General features: G+C 38.6%; 1 protein-coding gene across 3 annotated transcripts in view; it reads left to right on the top strand.

Moving 5' to 3' along the window:
* SYNE1 (spectrin repeat containing nuclear envelope protein 1) overlaps positions 1–20,866 on the top strand; it is a 444,246-nt gene that overhangs the window by 369,408 nt on the left and 53,972 nt on the right. For all 3 annotated transcript variants that reach the window (XM_045865766.2, XM_064598231.1, XM_064598230.1), the window contains 6 exons: positions 91–325; positions 2,114–2,308; positions 5,824–5,949; positions 9,372–9,527; positions 17,015–17,173; positions 20,084–20,250. In XM_045865766.2, coding sequence (XP_045721722.2) covers positions 91–325; positions 2,114–2,308; positions 5,824–5,949; positions 9,372–9,527; positions 17,015–17,173; positions 20,084–20,250 — 1,038 coding nt within the window. The remainder of the gene's footprint in view (positions 1–90; positions 326–2,113; positions 2,309–5,823; positions 5,950–9,371; positions 9,528–17,014; positions 17,174–20,083; positions 20,251–20,866) is intronic.

Raw genomic sequence — 20,866 nt, 5'->3', positions numbered from 1 at the left:
GGTGTATATACATTGTGTGTATACATGACTTACATGTAAATGTATCCAGGGTAACAGTGTTTCCTCCCTGTGTAATTATTTCTGCACCAGGGATGAATTCAACCTGAAATTGACACTTCTCAGCAATCAGTGGCAGGGAGTAATTCGCAGGGCCCAGCAGAGGAGGGGCATCATCGACAGCCAGATTCGCCAGTGGCAGCGATACAGGGAGATGGCAGAGAAGCTTCGTAAATGGTTGGTTGAAGTGTCCTATCTTCCCGTGAGTGCTCTCGGAAGTGTCCCAATACCACTGCAACAGGCAAGGACCCTCTTTGATGAAGTGCAGGTAAGGTGCAAAACACAGGCTTTTTGAACCTCTTCTACATTTCCGCTATACACCTTACCCTTGCCTCAGTTCTTCACCAGCTTCCTGGAGTGACACTGGAATGAGGACAAATATTGTTCCAAAGTATCAACAGGAACTTAGAATCTGATTGCATTACAAAGTCCGTATTTAATGATAGTCTGGTCGGGCCCAGCCGCTCACAGACCCCGTCCACGGCCCACACCAGTGCCTCCCAGCAGCTCACTAACCTTCAGCATGAAGGGAAAGGCAATGGCCAGGAATGGAGCACTTTGCATTGATTATAACCATGAGCAATTTAAACGTGTAACTTGCGTATTCCAGAAAAGATAAAAGTCTTGGTCCTGTCTGAGCTCTTGGTCCATTCCTGGTTTGGCCCCTTCCTTCCATCTGCCTGGGAACCTGGGCCTCCAGCCCCTTAGGTGGCTCCCTCCTAGTACTCCGATCAGTCATCCCCAGTATTTCATGTCTCCTCTTGCTTTAGAGGTCATTGTTTGCTGCTTCCTTTCTCCTGGGAGACCTCATCCCCCCATGGCTTCGTCTGCCTCCTACTAGTACAGAAGGGCCAACGTGTTATCTTCCAGTTACATCTACCTCCTGAGCTTTCAACTTATGTATTCAACTGCCTTTATATTTATATGCATATATTTATATGTATATATATATATATATATATATATATATATATATATATATGCATCATAGACATGGTATACTCCATGGGTTCCCACGGAGCCTGTAATATCTGGATGAGCCATTCTCTGGCAGTCCCTTGTCCCATGTCCCCTATTCGAGGAAATGTCATTACCAGCTATCTGGTCTGTCAGTTAGGAATTTTAGAGTAACTCTAGAGCTATATTCTTGTTCTCTCCCTCCCCATTTCTAACACACTCCCAGTTTCCATCCCCACTGCCACTACCTTAGATGAGGAGCTCTTGATTTCTTACCTACAGAGACACTAGCTTTCTAACCTATTTCAGTGTATCCAATATATGCCCTTTTCCATTCCATTTTCTACCCTGCTGCAGAGTGTTTTAATCCAAACACATCACTTCCCTGCTTAATATTCTCCTGTGAATCTCAGTCACTTTCACTGTTAAAAAAATACCTGTGCAAGGTGTGATCTTGTATCATCTTCTGCCACTCTTTCACCTGTCTACTGTATTCCAGTCCCTGAAAACTACACCGAGGTCCTGAATTCATCCTACTGATCTCATATAGTAAATTTGCCCATCTTCATTTGTCTGCATGGAAGGATTCTTCTCCCTGACTCCTGGCCTTCATCACACTAGGTCCTTCTTCATCTGACTGTATTCATATGTCTTCCAAGACTCATGAAGCCTTTTCCCTTTGAGGAAGCCTGTCTTGCATCCATGTGGGTTAGATATCTGAGCACGGGTCTTTCTTGGAAGTGGGTTATCTGTATGAACCGAGCATCACAAACCTTTTTTGGTGGAAGAAATTAAAAGATCCTAATAAAACTTAAGACAAATGAGACATGTAACAGTGTGTTCCCTGTGCATCAATCTCCTCGAGCAGTTTCTGTATTGCACTGTGATTGTATTTAACTTGGGGACAGAAATTAAGCCTCCCCTGTTGAACTCTCATTCATTTTTACAGTGCTTCATTCACGCCCAAGTACTAGCTCCATAAATGTTGGATAAAGAGGGCATGCAATGTATGAAAGACTGTAGGGTCGCTTAAACACACTTGCAATAGGGACCTGGTGAAGAAAAGAATGAGAAAGTAAAAAGCTACGGTTCCTTTCAGTTCAAAGAAAAAGTGGGCCTGCGTCAACAAGGCAGCTACATCCTCACGGTGGAGGCGGGCAAACAGCTCCTCCTCTCAGCCGACAGTGGGGCTGAGGCCGCCCTGCAGGCCGAGCTCGCGGAAATCCAGGACAAGTGGAAATCAGCCAGCGTGCGTCTGGAGGAGCAGAAGACAAAGCTGGCCTTCTTGCTGAAAGTAAGTTCAGCTCTTTGCTCCTGTAGATGTAATGCAGTTTCAGAAGCCACGTAAGTGGTCCTGCTGCGCCCTCCTGTTGTTAGCTTTCCAGACAAAGCAAAGATCGTTAAGTCATACCCTACAGTATTTTGATCCCCTGCCCTGTGTCTCATTTAAGACTTTGTCCTGTCTTGCATGACCTGGAGAAGTTTCCCAATTTTCAGCAGTTTGTCTTTCAGAAAAATCCCCCAGCTGAGTAGTTTTAAGTCTAATAAGACTGTCCAAGTGACGAATTCTGATTAATGGTCGGTGCTGAGCCAAGAGCCCTGTGATGATTTTATAAATCCAAACAGGAATGCAAAGAGTAGATTCCACTCCCTGATCTAAGACTCTAAAGTGGTTTTTAAGATTGATATCTCTTATTTTACAGCAGGGAAAAACCTATCCAAGAGGACACTCTTGATTTCATCTTAGTTTATCCAAGCACGTTGCTATGAGATAAAATTCAGGAGGTATATTAAGCCTTTTGTTGGATACAGAGAGCATACTAATCACACCGCAAGTTTAGGGAGAGGTAGATTTATCCAGACCCCCCACAAGATACTTTCTCCCTCACTTTCTGTAACCATACGCAATACATAATTGGAAGGCATTGGGTACAGGGCATGGTTTCTGGAGCCAGATATAGCCAAGTTAAAACCATAATAAACCAACTTAACCTGATTAACTCAACCTATCTGAGGCTCAGTTTCCTCCTCTCTGGAGTAGGCATGATTACCCCTCCTTCAGACGGTATTGTGAGGATTTAATGAAATAATGAAAGTAAACATGTGGCACACACTGAGCATGCAATAAGTGATGGTCATTATCACTGTTGATATTATTTTCATATTCAAGAGTGAACAGAGCTAAATAGGAAAGTTTTATATATGTTGATAATCACCAACACTTCAACAAAGTTGTCTATTAAACTTGGCTTGCCACGTTTGTGGATCACAGATAGTAACTAAAGGTAATGGAACACATTTTGCTTTTATAATGCTTCAAGTATGCACACCCTTTGGGTTTATTCTGTTGAATTTTATTTAATAATATATTACCTTCTGTGTGGGAAACAATCAATCAAAAATGCCACTGAACATTTGTTAAAGAACTATTATTTGCACACAGCACAATTCATCAGTAATACAATATGTCTGATTCTTTTTTTCTTCTTTTTTTGCTTTCAGGAAAGGATTAAAAATGTTGTAACTCATTCTGTAGAGATCATTTTAATCATATATTTTTCTTTATTTGTGATGTGATTTTTGGACTCATTCCCAAGACTTTAATTAGGCGAAATGGCTGAGTCACTGCATTTGCTTTTCTTGCCAGTCTGTTTGTTGGTGTGTAAAACATCCACTTTGATAGATGTTTGCAGACCATGACATTTTGTTATTTCCTTGTAATTCATGTGATAAAAAGACTGGATTATAGCTTTGGAATCTAAGCCACCCTTGGAAAGGGGAATCCTTATTCTTCTCTTGTTAAAGTTTATTTTATTTTAAATCATACACTAGGACCCATTTGCCTAAGAAGGAATTCATGAAGCTAAATTCTAATGTTAATGTCATTTTTCTTTATTTTAGTGTATCTTCACATCATTGCTATAATGCTTATCTAATTTTAGCCCTTGATTTAATGCTCTGAGTAAATATGTCAAAATACACTGATTCTAATTCTGTGGCCTTCATGTTCACCTGCTTCACTATGGCCTCTTAATTTTGTTATAGAAAATAAGAAACCGGCCTTTTCTCTTTTAGATCAATGAACATTCACTGATGGCATGTTGATAGGTTTCAGAGTGTGTGATGATTTCATTGAGAACGCTGTTCAGTTTAGTAAGAGGATCTCACTTTGCTTAGCACTGATGAAATACTTGTAGCCTGGGAACACAGAGATACTTTAACAAAGGGGAATGGGTACAAATCTGACCAAGACAGACAGTTTGTGTTTTTTCTGGTAAATGGAAAGAGGGAATGTGGTTATGCACCCTAGGAAGTTCCCTGAAGGAATTTAAAAGAGAAATGACAATCTTGGGCCAAATTCTCAGTTCAGTTAGAAACCAAAAGACCTTTTGAGTAGGGAGGCACTTTAGTCAGCACTTCTAACAGAAGACAGTTTTGGTCATAGCACCTGTGGGTTGCTGTGCTAAAAATAAAGCATCAGGAAAGAACACAGAAAGAGCCCAGACAAGAAAAAACTGGTGACAATGGAAGAGATAATGTGAAGGGAAAGGTGGCATGATTTGGCACCAGGTTTATTACTAAAAGCAATTCTAGTTGTCTTTCTTTGGAACCCAGTAATTTTAGTTGTGGGGAGTGGCCACTGAGAAGGGTCACCAGGAAGGTGGGGCGGGGGGGGAATGAATGGGAGGTCATAGGCAAAATTAAGGAGATTTGTTTAGGTGAATTTAATTTGAATTGTCTCTGAGACATTAGACAGGAATTAATTTGTAGCTCTAATGCTATAAAGAATCAAGTCTCCATTATGGATCCTATCATTTTTTTTCTTTTAATTAAAAAAAAATACATGCATCTGATAAAAAAAATTCAGGTAATAATTAAAGTATGTAGAGTGAAAAATGAAATTTCCCCTATACCACCACCAAATCCTGTAATCTTCCCCAGGGGTGACCACTGCTACGAGTTTGGTGTATAATCGTCCAAAACAACCACATAATGTATGTTTTCTCTGTCACTCTGTAGAGATCTGCTGGTCTCTACCACCACACTCTCTACCACTTAACTTGCTGTATTCTTCTCCAGAGCACTCATTATATTTGACATACTGGATGTATATTTTTAAAATTTTGCCTCATCTCTCTGCTTCCATTTATTGATTGTTTCAGCTTTTATGTGTTATATACTCAACCCTTTGTGATACACGTTTCAGCACTTTCAAGATGAAGCCCACCCAGTGCCAACCTTTGGTACTTGTGGTTCTACTTCTGTAACAAATCAAATGTATGTACCACATACTGTTCATATAATGAATTGAATCAGAGTCAGGGTTATATTATTTTTATGCTTCAGCCTGAAAGAGATTCCATAGCCTCTTTTTTATCTCTTATAAAGCGTTTGGGGTCATGTAGACACCTTATGGGTGGAGTTAGGAAAGAGGCAGAATAGTGCGATTACCTCTTACCTCTGCAGATTGATCCAGATGCAGATAACATTTTTGAGTACCCATCATATTCTGGGCCTTGTATTTGATGTGTTCACACGATTGCTTCCTCCAGCCCTCCAACAGTTATAGAGTTTGTGTTATGCCCATTTTCATAGGGAAAACTGAGGCATAGCATATTACCTGCTTAACGTCACATACGTAAGTGTAGAACTCAATCAACTCTTCTGATGCTGCCTACAAATGGATGTGGACTCCCCAGTGAATCTTTAATTGTTTCTCTTGGATTAAGAAGAGTGCTTTTCTTTTGTTCCAGTTTCCTACAAAAAAAAAAAAAAAAGCCATGAAATTTCTTTCTTCTCCCATTATAGGACTGGGAAAAATGTGAGAATGGAATAGCTGATTCTCTGGAGAAACTACGAACGTTCAAAAAGAAGCTTTCTCAACCTCTCCCAGATCACCATGAAGAGCTGCATGCAGAACAAATGCGTTGCAAGGTAAATGACTGGATTGAGCTTTTAGCCATCACTTACCTCTGTGCTTCTGCTGTCATATTGCCTCTGAAAGCATAATTCAGTCAATCTGCTCCATCTGTGAACATGTAGATGCAAGTTCCTGGATATTGCATTAGGGCAGACAACTTTGGTGAGACTTGGTTGTTGATTTATTGCAGTTGATGAAATTATAGACTAGTTTATGGATTATCTTGAGAAATATAAACACAGCATTAAAAGATATTTAAAAGCTGGGTCAAAAGCAATAAACACAATCTTTTTAAAGCATCTACACTGGAGAGTTGTTCTAGCAGAATAGTCTAGTTCACAGAAAGGAGAGCGAGCCTCGGAGCCTGGAAATTCTGCAGACAGTGGCCCTTAGGGGAACACCCTGTCCTCCACACTCTTCTGTAAGGAAAACAGAAACTGTAAATAGCTGATCTCAGTTACTGCATGGAGACACACAGTCATTCAGGTACTCAGGGCCCTGACTGCTTAAAGATCACGATCAACACCTCAAATCGCAGTTGGAAGCAAATCAGGAGCTAATACAGACCGCTTCCTGCATTATGAGTTTGCTGAGACCAGTGTGATTTAGTGGCTGTAGGATATGTTCCATTCATACCTATATAGTCAAGTGAAGTATTTGGATAACAATTCTCTGCTGAGCAAGATGCAGATCTAGTCAAAACTACCTTTACAAATGCTTTTCCTCCCCCAAATAATACATGTCCTTGTGTTTCCCAGTCATTTGCAAATCACTGCCCTAGAGTAATGCTGTAAAACTTCACAGATACTGGGGCGCCTGGGTGGCTTAATCAGTGAAACCTCTGACTCTTGGTTTTCTGCCCACGTCATGATCTCGTAAGTTGTGAGGTCAGGCCCCACGCTCAATGCTCAGCCGAGAGTCTGCTTGAAGATTCTCTCCCTCTGTCCCTCCCCAACTCTCTCTCTTTCTTTCTAAAATAAATAAATAAATCTTTTTAAAAAAAAACTTCACACATACTTAAATGATTTGGATTTTAATCAGAAGTTCTCTGCTTCACACTGGCTAAGAAGTCATAAGCATTAAAGAAAAAATCATTTTTTAAAGAAGTCTTGAAATCACAAAAAGCCTGGATTTAAGAATTTTTCCTCAGTATCAAAATTTAAGGATATCCTTTGAAACTCGAAAGAGACAGATTTATGGGGCACCTGGGTGGCTCAGTCAAGTTAAGCGTCTGCCTTCGGCTCAGGTCATGATCCCAGGGTCCTGGGGTCGAGTCCCACATCAGGCTTCCTGCTCAGTGGGGAGTCTGCTTCTCCCCCTCCCACTCCCACTGCTTGTGCTCGCGCTCTCTCTCTGTCAAATAAATAAATAAAATCTTAAAATAAAAAAGAGGCAGATTTAGGAAAAATAAAAGGTAATATACATTACATCATGGATGGCAAATGAGGAAAATATTATCTTGAGATGTAAATTCAGAAGCATGCAAAGATTAAAAAGTTTGTTTTAAATCTGTGATGTTAAATTTCTAACAAGTGATTAAAGAAAACTGTGATAAACAGAAATGGGCATTTATTGGGCCACTCTTATGTGGCAGTGACTACACAGCGTTATCTCAGTTGACATAAACACAAGCTCATGAGGACAGTCTATTATTTCCCTTTTACAGATGTGAAAACTGAGGCTTCTAGAAGTTTAATAACATTTCCGAGTTTGTAAATATCAAGGCTGCCTGAATCCAGAGGCTGTATTTTTACAACAGGGACTCATCTAATGGAGCCTGTGAGTCTGAAACAGTTAGTTTTTGTGGTGGTGTTGTTTCTTTTATAATCCTTACACCATGGATTATATCTGATATTTGAGTTAGGGGCTAGAAATGGGCATTAAAAGGGGGAAATATTTACATTGGTATGACAGCTTAACATGTCTACGATTATAAGCAGAAATACTGCGTATTTACTCCACCTGGATGGTTTGGTCTTTCAGCCAAATACTGTTACCATGGGACCTCATCTCCCAAAATACAACAGTTACAAACATACCCGGCTATTAAGTTTGGAGATTAAAAGGATGCATTTTGGTCCAGCTCTCTGCTCTTCTAACCCAAACCACCCTTAGCAGCAAAACAAAGCAATTACCTGGAAAATTCAGACTAAAACCTTGTTTGCCTAAATTGCCTGAGAAGTTAGCCTCAGACAGTACCGTTAATTGCCTTTGCCTTCGGAAACTTGTCTCCTGTGTGAAGAGACAAAAAGAGAGGAGAAAAAGCCATGTGAAATACTCTATTTATACACAAAATTAGCTGGAATCTAAAAGCATCAACAGCTGGCAAAAAGCAAGACTCATACAAATTGCAAAACTGGTCATCGGTTAAAAGCTTTGCAAAAACCAATGTCAACCCATCCAAATATTGTTTTATGGGGTTTTTTCTTAAATCATTTCCCAAAAGGACAGAGTACATAATATTTTCTTCAGTAACCTGAAGAAATCTGTGTTCCTACAGGAAATGAATTCAATCCATTATTTTCAACTGAGTAATAACAGCAATGGATCTTTTCAGTGATTACGTTATTAAGTCTATATCATAGAATGTAAACTCATAGTGTTTGAGGATGAACGTGACCCCAGGAGTTTGGTTTTTTGAAAATATTTTATTAACGTGATCATTAACTCAGGACAAAAGTAAAGGCTGGATTAGCAGTTTATGAAATCAGTTTAAAAGTAAAGAAGATCAGGCAGTGATGAAATTTCAACTTAGAAAAGATGAGCCAAGAGGCGCCTGGGTGGTTCAGTCAGTTAAGCATCTGCCTTCGGCTCAGGTCATGATCCCAGGGTCCTGGGACTGCCCAGCATCCGGCTGCCTGCTCAGCGGGGGACCTGCTTCTCCCTCTGCCCCTCTCCCTGCTTGTGCATGCTCTCTCTATCTCAAATAAATAAATAAAATCTTAAAAAAAAAAAAGAAAGATAAGGTGAGCCAAAATGATCAGTTAAATGGTAAAGAGATCATAGGAAGATATGTCAAGCAACCTGGGTTGTTTTATTTTTTTTTAATTTATTTATTTGAGAGAGAGAGCACACATGCAAGGAGAGTGAGCACAGTGGGTCAGGGGGAGTGGCAGAGGGAGAGGGAGAAGCAGGCTCCCCGCTGAGCAGGGAGCCTGATGCGGGTCTTCATCTCAGGACCCTAAGATCATGACCTGAGCCCAAGGCAGACCCTTAACCGACTGAGCCACCCAGGTGCCCCACAACCTGGGGTTTTATCAGAAGAACTTGGCAAATGACCAGACAACACCAGAGCAAATAAAGTAGACCAAGTGAGATGTTCAAATAGAATGGATGGAAAAATTATTGTATCAAGAGGGGATTCCTAGCACACTTCAGAAATTGTTGATGATAGATATTCATGGGGGGTATTCACGTTTTTGTTTTTTTAATCTAGGAACTGGAAAATGCAGCTGGGAGCTGGACAGATGACTTGGCTCAGCTGACACTCTTGAAGGACACCCTCTGTGCCTACATTAGCGCTGATGATATTTCCATCCTGAACGAACGCATGGAGCTTCTGCAGAGGCAGTGGGAAGAACTGTGCCACCAGGTAAGACAAACTCTGCATGGAGCATTAGCTCAGAAAGGTGGAAAACTGGAAGATGACTTGGAATGTCAAATGGCTTGACCCATGTTTGGACCTAGCCTGTAACTCAGAGTATACACAGAGGAAGAACTCTGGGTTTTGTGAGACTATTTCAGATTAAGAAAATTATATCTTAACATTATATTTGAGATGCATCTCAGCTGGATTCTCTTGCTGTCCCTTTCACTGACTGGCATAATATTGTAAGAGGAAAAACAGTTTTTTGGTTCATGGATGTGATCTTCGTAGGTACAGGTGGTCTTTTTCTTACTTTAAACATGTGAAAAACCTTTGTTTTATTTGCATTTTTAGCTAATACTGTGGAAATGGCTTTGTATTTGGAAATGTTGTGGCTGTTGATTTACCATCGTAGTTTCCTAGTAATTCATGGTTTGGCATTTTTAGTCATATGTGATTCATTTATTAAGTACCTTCTTTGTGCATTATACTATAAAATTGAGATCCCAGATTGGATTTTGATTTTGAAATGAAAGGAAGAGATTGGTAGAAAACAATGAGAAGGCATCAAAGGCAAAGAAGAACAACATAGATTAAAGGCCCACAAGAGAAGAACAGGTTCTGACTGAGGGCCTGGAGACCATCCCCTCCAGGAAGCTGGGAGTGCGTCAGCAGTGCCCCATGCTGAAACCGACTGCTCTCCTTGGCACATAATAGCCTGTGGTCCGTATTTGTTCAATGAATCAGTCAATTAGTTGTGAATTTCACAAGCTATAGTAGATGTTCCTACCATCGAGTTTATAACAGAGCTGAGACTAAAATCAGTCCAGAAGAACCTGTACAGTGAAGAAGGCAACTGGTATAAACAAGTTAAAACAATGTATAGCAGTGTGCATTGCAGGAAATAAAGGACACACTTGTTGCGGTGGATAAATCTTGAGCTGAGCGCTGAGAAGGGGAGCTGAAGAGACAGATTGGTGTGGAGGGAGTAAGCGGACGGGTTGGACGAGGTTGCAGCTTGAGTAAAGGCACAGGAGTGGAGTAGACAGAGGACCGACCCAGGCGGGGAGAAGCAAGTGTTACAAGAATGAGAAAGGGGCTTCTGAGTAGGGGTCTCTTTGTGCCTCCCCAGTTTCAGGCCAGCTGTGCCATCCTAGAGATCTCTTTTCTTACATCCTCCCCACTTTCTCTGACTTTAGAGATGCTTATTTTCATGCTTCAGGAAACATTAACCAGAGTTTAAGAGGCTCATAGCCTCCTGATTCATTTGACATCAACAAGAAGTTTGTCGTTAGGTGAATTTCTCTCTATGTTTAGATTAAAACCAAGATATTTCTCAGGCCATGAGCCAAAGGGAAACTCTGGAACACACTTCCTAAGTGTGTGAACAATTTTCTATGAATCTATACTTTTAAAAGGGAGGGGTGTAAGAGATGATTTTTATAAACAGTTTATGCTAGTGATTTGAGTTCAAAATTAATTGAGCCATTTTTCACGGAGCTTCATATTCTTAGTGAACACAATGAGAAACTCACATTGAGCGTGATAGTGCTAATCACAATACTTTATTCTTCTCTGAAGTATTCAACCCAAAATCAATACATAACTATCCAGTAAATTATCATATAATTTTCTAATGCAAGGACTTTATCATGGCATATCATATAAGTGCAAGATAACTTGGTGTGTACAAATAATGGAAAATGATCACAGCAATCTTCAGTTACTTTTATGAGCCTTATTCATTTGTCTTTCTTAAAATTGAGAAAAATCTGGCACTACTTGCTGACTCAATACTTCTCAGCATATTCTGTGAAATTAATTATACTATACCTATTTCTCTGGCTAATTGATGTCTTCAAAGCTCTCAGAGAGATAACACTTTAGATAATGGCTTCCATTCCCTTCCCAAACCTGCCAGGAACTGCCCTACCCCAAAACCTTGCTCAGACCACTCTTCCTGCCTAGACTGACTATTCCGTCTGATTTTAACCCATCTTTTTCAAATGCCACAGCCCCTGTGATGTCATTGTTTGAGATGCTCAGACCTCAGTATTTTCCTATTCCTTTGAACACCCATTTCCCTTTTGGCTTGTGCCATCATTTGACAGTACATTTTTTTCTCTCTTCTTCTTCTTCGTCTTTTTTTTTTTTTTTAATATTTTGACTTTATTTCAAGACTATGAGGCCCTTGAGAATGAAGACCATTTCTTTTTATCTCCAGTGCCTGTTAATAATTAAAAGAAGACTTTAAGTCATTTGTTTTATGTCATTATACTTATGTTCCTTTAAATGTAAAATAATGATAAGGTCTTTGAATATTTTGGAAGTTAAGAAGATTATGATTATACAATATTTTTTGATTTAGGAAAACTGGTACTGTGTAAAAATGCCATGAAGTAGAAAGGACACAAACTTCTAGTTATAAAATGAATTAGTTCTGGGGATCTAATGTATAGCATGGTGACTATAGTTAACAAGACTGTATTATATATTTGAAAGTCACTAAGAGAGTCAGTATTTGATTTTTTTTAATTAATTTATTTAAAGTTTTATTTTTTAAATTCCAATATCATGAACATACAATGTTATGTTAGTTTCAGATATACAATAGAGTGATTTATTACATTACTCAGTGGTCATCAATATAAGTATACCCTTAATACCCTTCACCAATTCATTCTTCTCCCCACCTCCCTCCCCTCTGGCAACCACCAGTTTGTTCTCTATATGTAAGAGTCTTTTTTTTTTTTTTTTTTGCTTATCTCTTTTTTTTTGCTCATTTGTTTTGTTTCTTAAATTCCACATATGAGTGAAATTATATGGTATTTGTCTTTCTCTGACTGACTTATTTCACTTAGCATCATACCCTCTAGGTCCATCCATGTTGTTACACATGGCAAGATTTCATTCTTTTCTTATGGCTAATATCTTAATTGCTCTCATGTTACACATAGAAATAGTAATTATGTGATATGATGGATGTGTTAACTAATCTTGTGGTTATCATTTCATAGTAGATATGCGTATCAAATCACCACACTGTACACCTTAAACTTACACCATGTTATATGTCAGTTATATCTCAATAAAGCTGGAAAAAGAAAAAAGGGGACAAAAGTGTCTATGTTTAAAATTGCTCACCAGACTTAGATATATCTAGGCAACAGTGTGTTTGGAAATACATTTTGAAGGCTGCTGTTGATCATATGATATGCCGTGAAGAGATTAGTACCTTGCACCTGTGAGTGGACTAAGACTTAAGTAAAAAAAAGAGGAAGTACAGTGAATACAGAGTGTTTCTAGAAACTTTCTAACTTGAATGTCTTAAGGCATGAAGCTAAAGCATACTGATCTCACATTACTTCAATCTAAAAAACTATTGAATCCAGTGAGATTTTAGTCATGGGTAGTCATACCAAAGGTGCTAGGATATAACTGCAAGTAGGAATATAAATTAGTTACTAGTCCTTGAGCTAGTGTTTCCGGAGTACCTCTGTCAAGTATGAAACCACAAAAGGAAATGAGCTTGAGCCTATGGTCTCATTTTAAAAGCTAAAAACTTTAGTTAAACCTGGCGTTATCCACGGTTAGAGAGCAAGTTGTCTCTTCGTAGTCGGATCGAATCAGCGGATGAGAAGGCAGGAGTCATTGGGACTACCAAGGAGAATGAGGAAGACATGCTGTAAGTAAATGTTTCAGAGGAGAGTTAACATAGGAGAGTATACCATTCACAAATAGACTCCCCAAATGGTTTGTTTTGTCTGCCCACGGCCAGAGCTTTTATCCATTTTTATCCCCGTTTGGGTTTGTAGATCTGTGTGTAATTCTAGTTGAGATATAAATATATCATCATTGTAATTGCTTGGTGTTTTTCAAATTGTCATGGTAAAAATATTTGAAGTCGAAAAGGATGTATTTCCTGTTCAGCTGCCTCACACTCGAGGTTTCAGCCGGTACTTGCCAGCTATTGGCAATGCAGAGTGTTTGTGACCTTGAGAAAAACCTAAATATGTGCTAAGCTGATAAATAATTCAAGGGTTTCAGCTAACCCCAAAGAGAGAGGGTAATGTTCGCTTATCATATAGCCTAAATGTCAGTTTTACAAACCGAAAGGAAAACGCCGTCTCCATTATGAATTGACATCTCTCGAGAAGCTTTTGGTGCTGCTTTGTAACCAGCGCTTGTGGTCTACCTGTTTCTTCTTTCAGCTGTTGCTTTACAGTGAGCAAATGAAAGCAACACTTTCGTGCTGTGTGATAAGCACCAGAGACACATATTCAAGCTACTCAGTGGAGGTGTTGACTACCTGAGTGTCAAGGGGGAAAAAATATTAAAAACTCAAATGATGCCCTGTAGTAGTCGTCGTCGTCTGTTAATGGCCAGCTTTTGTTAAACCTTTAGTATGTACTCGTTACTTCCTTAAATTTTTTTCAATATAAGTATACCCTTGTATACCCTTAAATACTCTTGTTTGTATTCTATTACGAGCCTACTCTTCCAGGACATATGTCAGGGCTTGGCACATAGTAGACACTTGTTTACTGCAAACAGTAAACATTTGCTTAATGAGATTTGGAACAGATGAAAAATTCATTTACAAATGAAGGAAGTAAGGCATAGAGAAGATGAGTAACCCTGCCCTGGTCATATCATTAGTAAGTGATAGACTATTTTCGAATCTCAGCTGCCTCTGGATATTTGATCATAATGTTATATCACAGCCTGTATCAAAGACTCATGCTTTGCTGGTTCTGTCTCGTACTGACTACAAACAAATGCCTCGAATTTGTCTAACTTCTCTTCGTCTCTCTGGAATGGGTATAATAAAACCTACCTCTCAAAGAAATAGGTAGTATTTTTCTATTATGTGGTCATCTTCCCTGCAGATGTTGTAGGGGAAAGCCCTAGAATTCATCCTTGCTCATGGCCAAGATTTGGGGGAAGAGGAAAGGAGGAGCTATACATAGCAAGACCTGTTAATCTTAAATCTGAAGGGGGGGGGGCTTTTACTCTTGTCTTAAAAAACAGTTGCTTTGGGAGGTCCCAATTATGAAAATATAGTTTCAGTTTGGACATCAATTGAACCAGAATTTTAATGACCAGCCACACTCTTGACTCGGATGCTGTGTGAATGAGAGGGAAAAAGTCATATCCACCAGAAAATTCCAAATCTTAGCATTCTGCAGAAGATCTGAATACACTGGGCTATCGGAGTTTGAGAGGAAAGGGGGTGCTGGAAGGATCATGCTCTTAGCTGCGGCACGGTCTTGGTATAGCTTATTGTAGTTGAACTTTGTCTCTAAAACTTTTTAACCTATGTTTTCTTAGCCTTGCCTATTCCTACCAGTATCGACCCCAAGTAAATTCACTGCTTTTGGGGTCTTCTGTATTTTTCTGCCTCAAAGAAAACTTAATGATAAGCTGACTTGTACTAATGGGGAAATAGTTAATGGATTCATCAGTGTCACCCTACCCAGAGAAATTTTTATTTTAAAAGATCATAATTAATTCAAAAGAATGCATTTGTAATGGTGACATTTCAGAAACTGTGTTAGGCTATAGGGCCCACTATCTAAGCAGCTCAGTATGACTAGGGCTAGCCCCAGCATAGGGAACCTGGTCTCAAAGCCTAATTACCAGGTGTATTCTTAGATGTAGAATCATAGACATTTTGGGTTGTGTGGGACCTTGACTAATATTTACCCAATCATTAACAGAGCCAACCCTAGGCAGAATTGCTAACTAGGAAGTGTATAGTACCTTAGAAATATTTTCATTTTGATTTTTAAAAGGAAATTGGTTTGAAGTGCATCACAAAGTAAAATGGATTGATGGATAAAGGAATATATGTATTAAAGCAAAATGGAGCAAAATGTTCACAATTTTAGAGTCTAGTGAGTATATTATGGGTGCTTACCATTACAATTCTTTCAATTTTTCTGTATGTCTAATGTTTTTCATAATAAAATGTTAGTGGGAAAAAAGAAAATTGAGAGGTAGGTGCTTAATGCGATGAGATGACTGGTGGAATGTCTAGCATTATCAACAAGAGTGTGTAGAACATCTATAAAAAAGGATCATCTTCTTGCCACTCAAATCACATTATATTTTGCTAACATGTAGCTTAGCTCAACTAAAAATATCCCTTAGTATCTCAACCAGCACTGCAAAAACAAGAGTATTATGAAGTCATACAATTTTAAAATACTGGAAGGGATCGCTCTAGACTAAGAGATAAGAACCAGGCCCCTTGTGTCTCTAATGCATAAAGAACTATTACAACTCAGTGCTAAAAAAAAAAAAAAAAAAAAAAAAAAAGCCCAGTTCAAAAATGGGCAAAGGATTTGACCAGATAGCTCCCCAAAGAAGATATACAGATGGCCAAGAAACATGAAAAGATTCTCAGCATCATTAGCCATCGGAAAAATGCGAATCAAAACCACAGTGAGATACTACTTCACATCCACTAGGATGACCAAAATCAAAAATACAGGTAATAGCAAATGTTGGTGAGGATGTGGAGAAAGGAGAATCCTACTGCTGGTGGGAATGTATATTGGTGCAGACGCTCTGTAGCGCCACCATGTAACCTGGCAATTCTACTCGTAGGTATATACCCCAAAGGCAACTAAACATGTGTCTCCACACACAATAGCAGCATTATTCATAATAGCCACATGTGGAAACAACCAAAACATCCATCCACAGATGAGTTGGTAAATAAAAATTGTCTATCCCTGTGATAGAATATATTCAACAGTTAAAAGGAATCAAGTACGGACACATGCTACAACATAAATAACTTTGAAAACTTTATGCTAAGCGAAATTGTATGGTATGTGAATTATGTCTCAATAAAGCCATTATGCACAAGGAAGAAGGAAATGAAAAAGACACAAAGGTAAATAAATTAAAAAGAAAGCAGGCAGGCAAGTAAGAGAACTTGCCCAAAATAAAAGAATTGGTATAGAGCTGAATCACAGGGATCCGTCTTCTGACCTCTTAGCATTGTGTCCCTCTGCTTCACTCTGCAGATGCCTACGATTCAGGTCATTCTCCCTTTTCACTTTTCTTCCTTATTTTTCTTTCTTTCCTTTCTCCCTTTTTCCTTCTTTCTCTATCCCTTCCTCTTTCCTATTTCTCCCTTCTCTTTTAGGAAAAGTACATCCAATGATGCTGTAGAAATCTACACAGAACCAATTGCAGTGTGAGGCTGGATTGTTCAGAACCTTGAATAAATGAATGTGCATGCAGCTCTTCAGGAGGGAAGTAGAGGGTTGGATGCCTCCCACTGGCATTTCATAGCAGGTCCTTGTTGTGAAACCTTCCTAGATCCCACCTGGGACTGTACCTCAAGGAACAGTGACCTAAAGAGTTGCACAACTATTACTTATTCCAGTCCACCCAACTCAGTTTATTGGCTTTTTTCCTCAGGGTGCAAGTTCTGCTCTGATTATCCTTTTATGTGTTCTCCCATTTAAACTTCTCAGCTCTCCTTAAGGCGGCAGCAAGTAAGTGAGAGATTGAATGAATGGGCAGTCTTCAGTGAAAAGAACAAGGAGCTTTGTGAATGGTTGACCCAGATGGAAAGCAAAGTTTCTCAAAATGGAGACATCCTCATTGAAGAAATGATAGAGAAGCTCAAGAAGGTACAGGATGCGTGGCTATATATGTTTTTACTCTTCATAACACTTAGGCACACTTTTAACAGGTATAAAAGATGGCTTTACTTATTATTAAATTACTTTCCTGTAAAAGGAGTACTATATCTTAAATGTTTTATCTTTTTAATGTGAAATAAACTTGTATGGAAAGGCCCTCTTTACATACAATATATATGGATATGCAGAAGTAAATTATCTGCTGATAGATAAATGTTCAATATTTTTCAGTTTTAGCTACCTGTTCAGAAGGAATCATTTATGTGTATTAGTTTTCTTTTGTGTTTTGTTTTTGTTTTTGTTTTTAAAGAGGTAAAATCACTAGAGAGGGACTAAAAGAAAAAATTCTTAGGATTAATTAAACTGACATTATCTCTGTAAAACAGAATGCATAGACAGAAGAATGAAAACGTGGCTCAGTCGGTTAAGTGTCTGCCTTAGGCTCAGGTCATGATCCTGGGGTCCTCAGATGGAGTTCGGCATCAGGCTCCTTGCTCAGCAGGGAACCTGCCTTTCCCTCTGCCTGCCACTCCCTTGCTTGGGTTCTCTCTCTCTCTCTTTTTCTCTGACAAATAAATAAATAAAATCTTGGGGCGCCTGGGTGGCTCAGATGGTTAAGCGTCTGCCTTCGGCTCAGGTCATGATTCCAGGGTCCTGGGATCGAGCCCCGCATCGGGCTCCCTGCTTGGCGGGGAGCCTGCTTCTCCCTCTCCCTCTACTGTTCCCCCTGCTTGTGCTCTCTCACTCTATCAAATAAATAAATAAAATCTTTAAAAAAAAAAATCTTTATAAAAACTAATGATGTAATTTAAGGTGGTTAACATAACATAATAAAAAAATAAAATAAAAAATAAAAAATAAATATTTTTGATGGTATCAGTGGTGCTTCCACATGGTTTTTGAACAATTAATCATTTTTATTTTATTTTAGTTTATGTTTCTTGTTAACACATATCACTGTCTGGTTCACAGCATACTTTCCCTATTTACTTGTTTGTTATCTGTCTACAGTGGGAGCCCCACTGGATTGTCAGCTTTGCCCGAAGTGTCTTTGCCTATTTTGTTCATTGCTGTATCTCTTGCACCCAGAGCAATGCCTGTCTTCTCATAAGTACTCAGTTATTACCGAATACTGAATAAATGAATTATAGCCTCATTCATTCTAAAATAAATACAAATAATTATTAGGAAAAACTATCTTTATCCATGCATGCACATAAAGGGAAAAAACTCCAGTGTAAGCATGCGATATTAATAGCTTTAAAGCTTCCACTTAAAATGTCACATTCTAGCAATAAGCATTTGTATATTTGATATTGTAAACCTTTAAAATGTGAACTAAGGTAATACAGATTTCATTTTAACATCTGCCAATAGCTTTGGACTTTGATAGTTTCCATATATCAGAGAATGCTCTACAGGACATGATTAAGGGACTATAGGTATTATAGTAAGCTTGCTATAGAATAAATTTTGGTTAAGAAATCATTGATTTTCTTCATGAAATTTAAGATGCATATTTTGGGGGGTGTGGAAAAAGCTGTCTCTTGGACAATATACAATCACAATTTAAAATGTAGAAAAACTTTAGTTTTTCACATAATTTTATTACACTATTTGGCACAATGTCAGACAATCTTTAAAATATTAGCTATACTATTCTGTATATAAAATGAGATTTCAAAAGAAGTCTTTATGAGCTTGCCTGTTTGGGGTCAGTGCATCTGGTATATTGGTCATTGAATTCCACTGTGTTGAAGTAACATAAAATGGAGAGTAGATAGGGTGGGGTTGCTGGACCTAAAGAGAGCACTCAGCACTGAGAACAAATAGACCTGCACTGGCTTCTCTCATTTTTGAGGGACCTTCTTGCTTTGATAACTTACTTGAGAGGATAGCCCTGTTGCCACACTAACTTTAGAGCGGGAGAGGGTTAAAATATCCATGACCCTCTAACCTGTCTTTGTGTATTATTTTGTTGAGACAGTATTTGCTGCATGACAGGCGTTTAGCCCAAAAATGAAGAAAAGGGGATTCTAAAGATTGGCTTTTGTCACTGTGGCAGGAGTAAGAGGATCATTGGTCAGGCGGTGCGGGTTGGGGAAAATAGGAGATGTCCATTCATCCACTTAAACCATGCCATTCAGTGGCCTTTCTCATGCATATGCAGCCAGTACTTCCTTATCCAAAACAATCTTTAAGAGGAGTGAGTACTGCAACTGGGTAAATGAAAAACGTTTGAGACCCATTAATCCCCTAAGACTAATGGTTATTATTCTTGCGAGTTAATTTGCCATTGATTTATGTGTTGTAAAATATTGACATTGTATAGAGGGTAGCTCGTTAAAATGAAGGTATTCATTTTTAAAGCATTCTGCACAAATAATTGACAAAAACACCTATATACATTTACATATAAATACACATATATGTCAGTTGCACATATATAATTGTGCACACACGCACACACACGCACATACACACAACTTCTAAGCCTCTTAGCAACTATTTGTATGAGGATTGATTCTGAATATAACACCCAGGTTGGTGATTATAACAATAAGGTATAATTTCCCAGCATTAAAATCCTTCAAGTTTTGTCTTTATATCTATGTATACACTGTTAATGATTTTTTAATGCCCATTTTAAGTAAATAAAAATATCTCAGTTCTCTTTAAGAAAATCTTTATGAAAATTCAATCTAGAGTCTATGCACATCCTGAAAATAGTAGGTACCCCTAATTCTTGTGTACATGGACTGATAAGCACACAGCATTCCTCATGGCCGAAACTATTCCAAGCAATAGAAAATGGTAATTATCATGTTTCTAGTGGAGCCAGGCTGAATGCATTAAAAATATGATTTCTGATCTCTGTGATTGCTATTTATTATGCAGGATTATCAAGAGGAGATTGCTGTTGCCCAAGAGAACAAAATACAGCTCCAGCAAATGGGAGAACGACTTGCTCGAGCCAGCCATGAAAGCAAAGCCTCTGAGATTGAGTACAAGCTTGGGAAGGTCAACGACCGGTGGCAGCATCTTCTGGATCTCACTGCAGCCAGGTAAAAAGGATCCTGTTCAATAGGACACGTGTGCAGAATTTTAAAGCTTTGGCTCCACCTTCCATTGCAGCTAAAGACAATCCAATGAATCTTTCTCTATGTTCTTTATCCCATCATTTTAGTTTATGCTTTTCTCATAAATGTCACTTTCATTAACTTTGAAAGCTCCTTCTTATTTAATAAATCCAGTGGTGTTTGCATTTAGCTGAAAGAGAGAAAGTCATATTCAAACAAAACCTATTCCCAAAAGAGAATTCTTTGTTTCAGGGCTTCATGGGTATTCAGCCTTCTATGAGGAAGGAAGTAAAACTGCTGACTAGTATCCATGTAGGGCATTTTTGTCTGCAGTAGCAAAAAAAAAAAAAAAAAGTATATATATAAAATCACATTCTTACTATATTTCTGGCTAGCGGAGTGTGGGAATAAAGCTAATTATTGCCACTCAGCATAGTTGTAAAAATAATCTGCTGCATTATTGCAATTTTGTTTTTAGCTTTAATAACTATAAGTATCTGCCTTGTATTTGAGAGGGATATTATATTCAGTTTCTGTTGCAGAAGGGCAGGTTGAAGAAAAGAGACAAAAGTAAAGAGAGAAAAAAGTATATAAAAATATA

Source organism: Mirounga angustirostris, unplaced genomic scaffold, assembly GCF_029215605.1.
Source record: "Mirounga angustirostris isolate CCGP_5_RB_7025 unplaced genomic scaffold, mMirAng1.0.hap1 SCAF_8, whole genome shotgun sequence".
NCBI classification, from domain to species: Eukaryota; Metazoa; Chordata; class Mammalia; order Carnivora; family Phocidae; genus Mirounga; species Mirounga angustirostris.
This window is presented reverse-complemented; position numbering and strand designations above follow the sequence as displayed.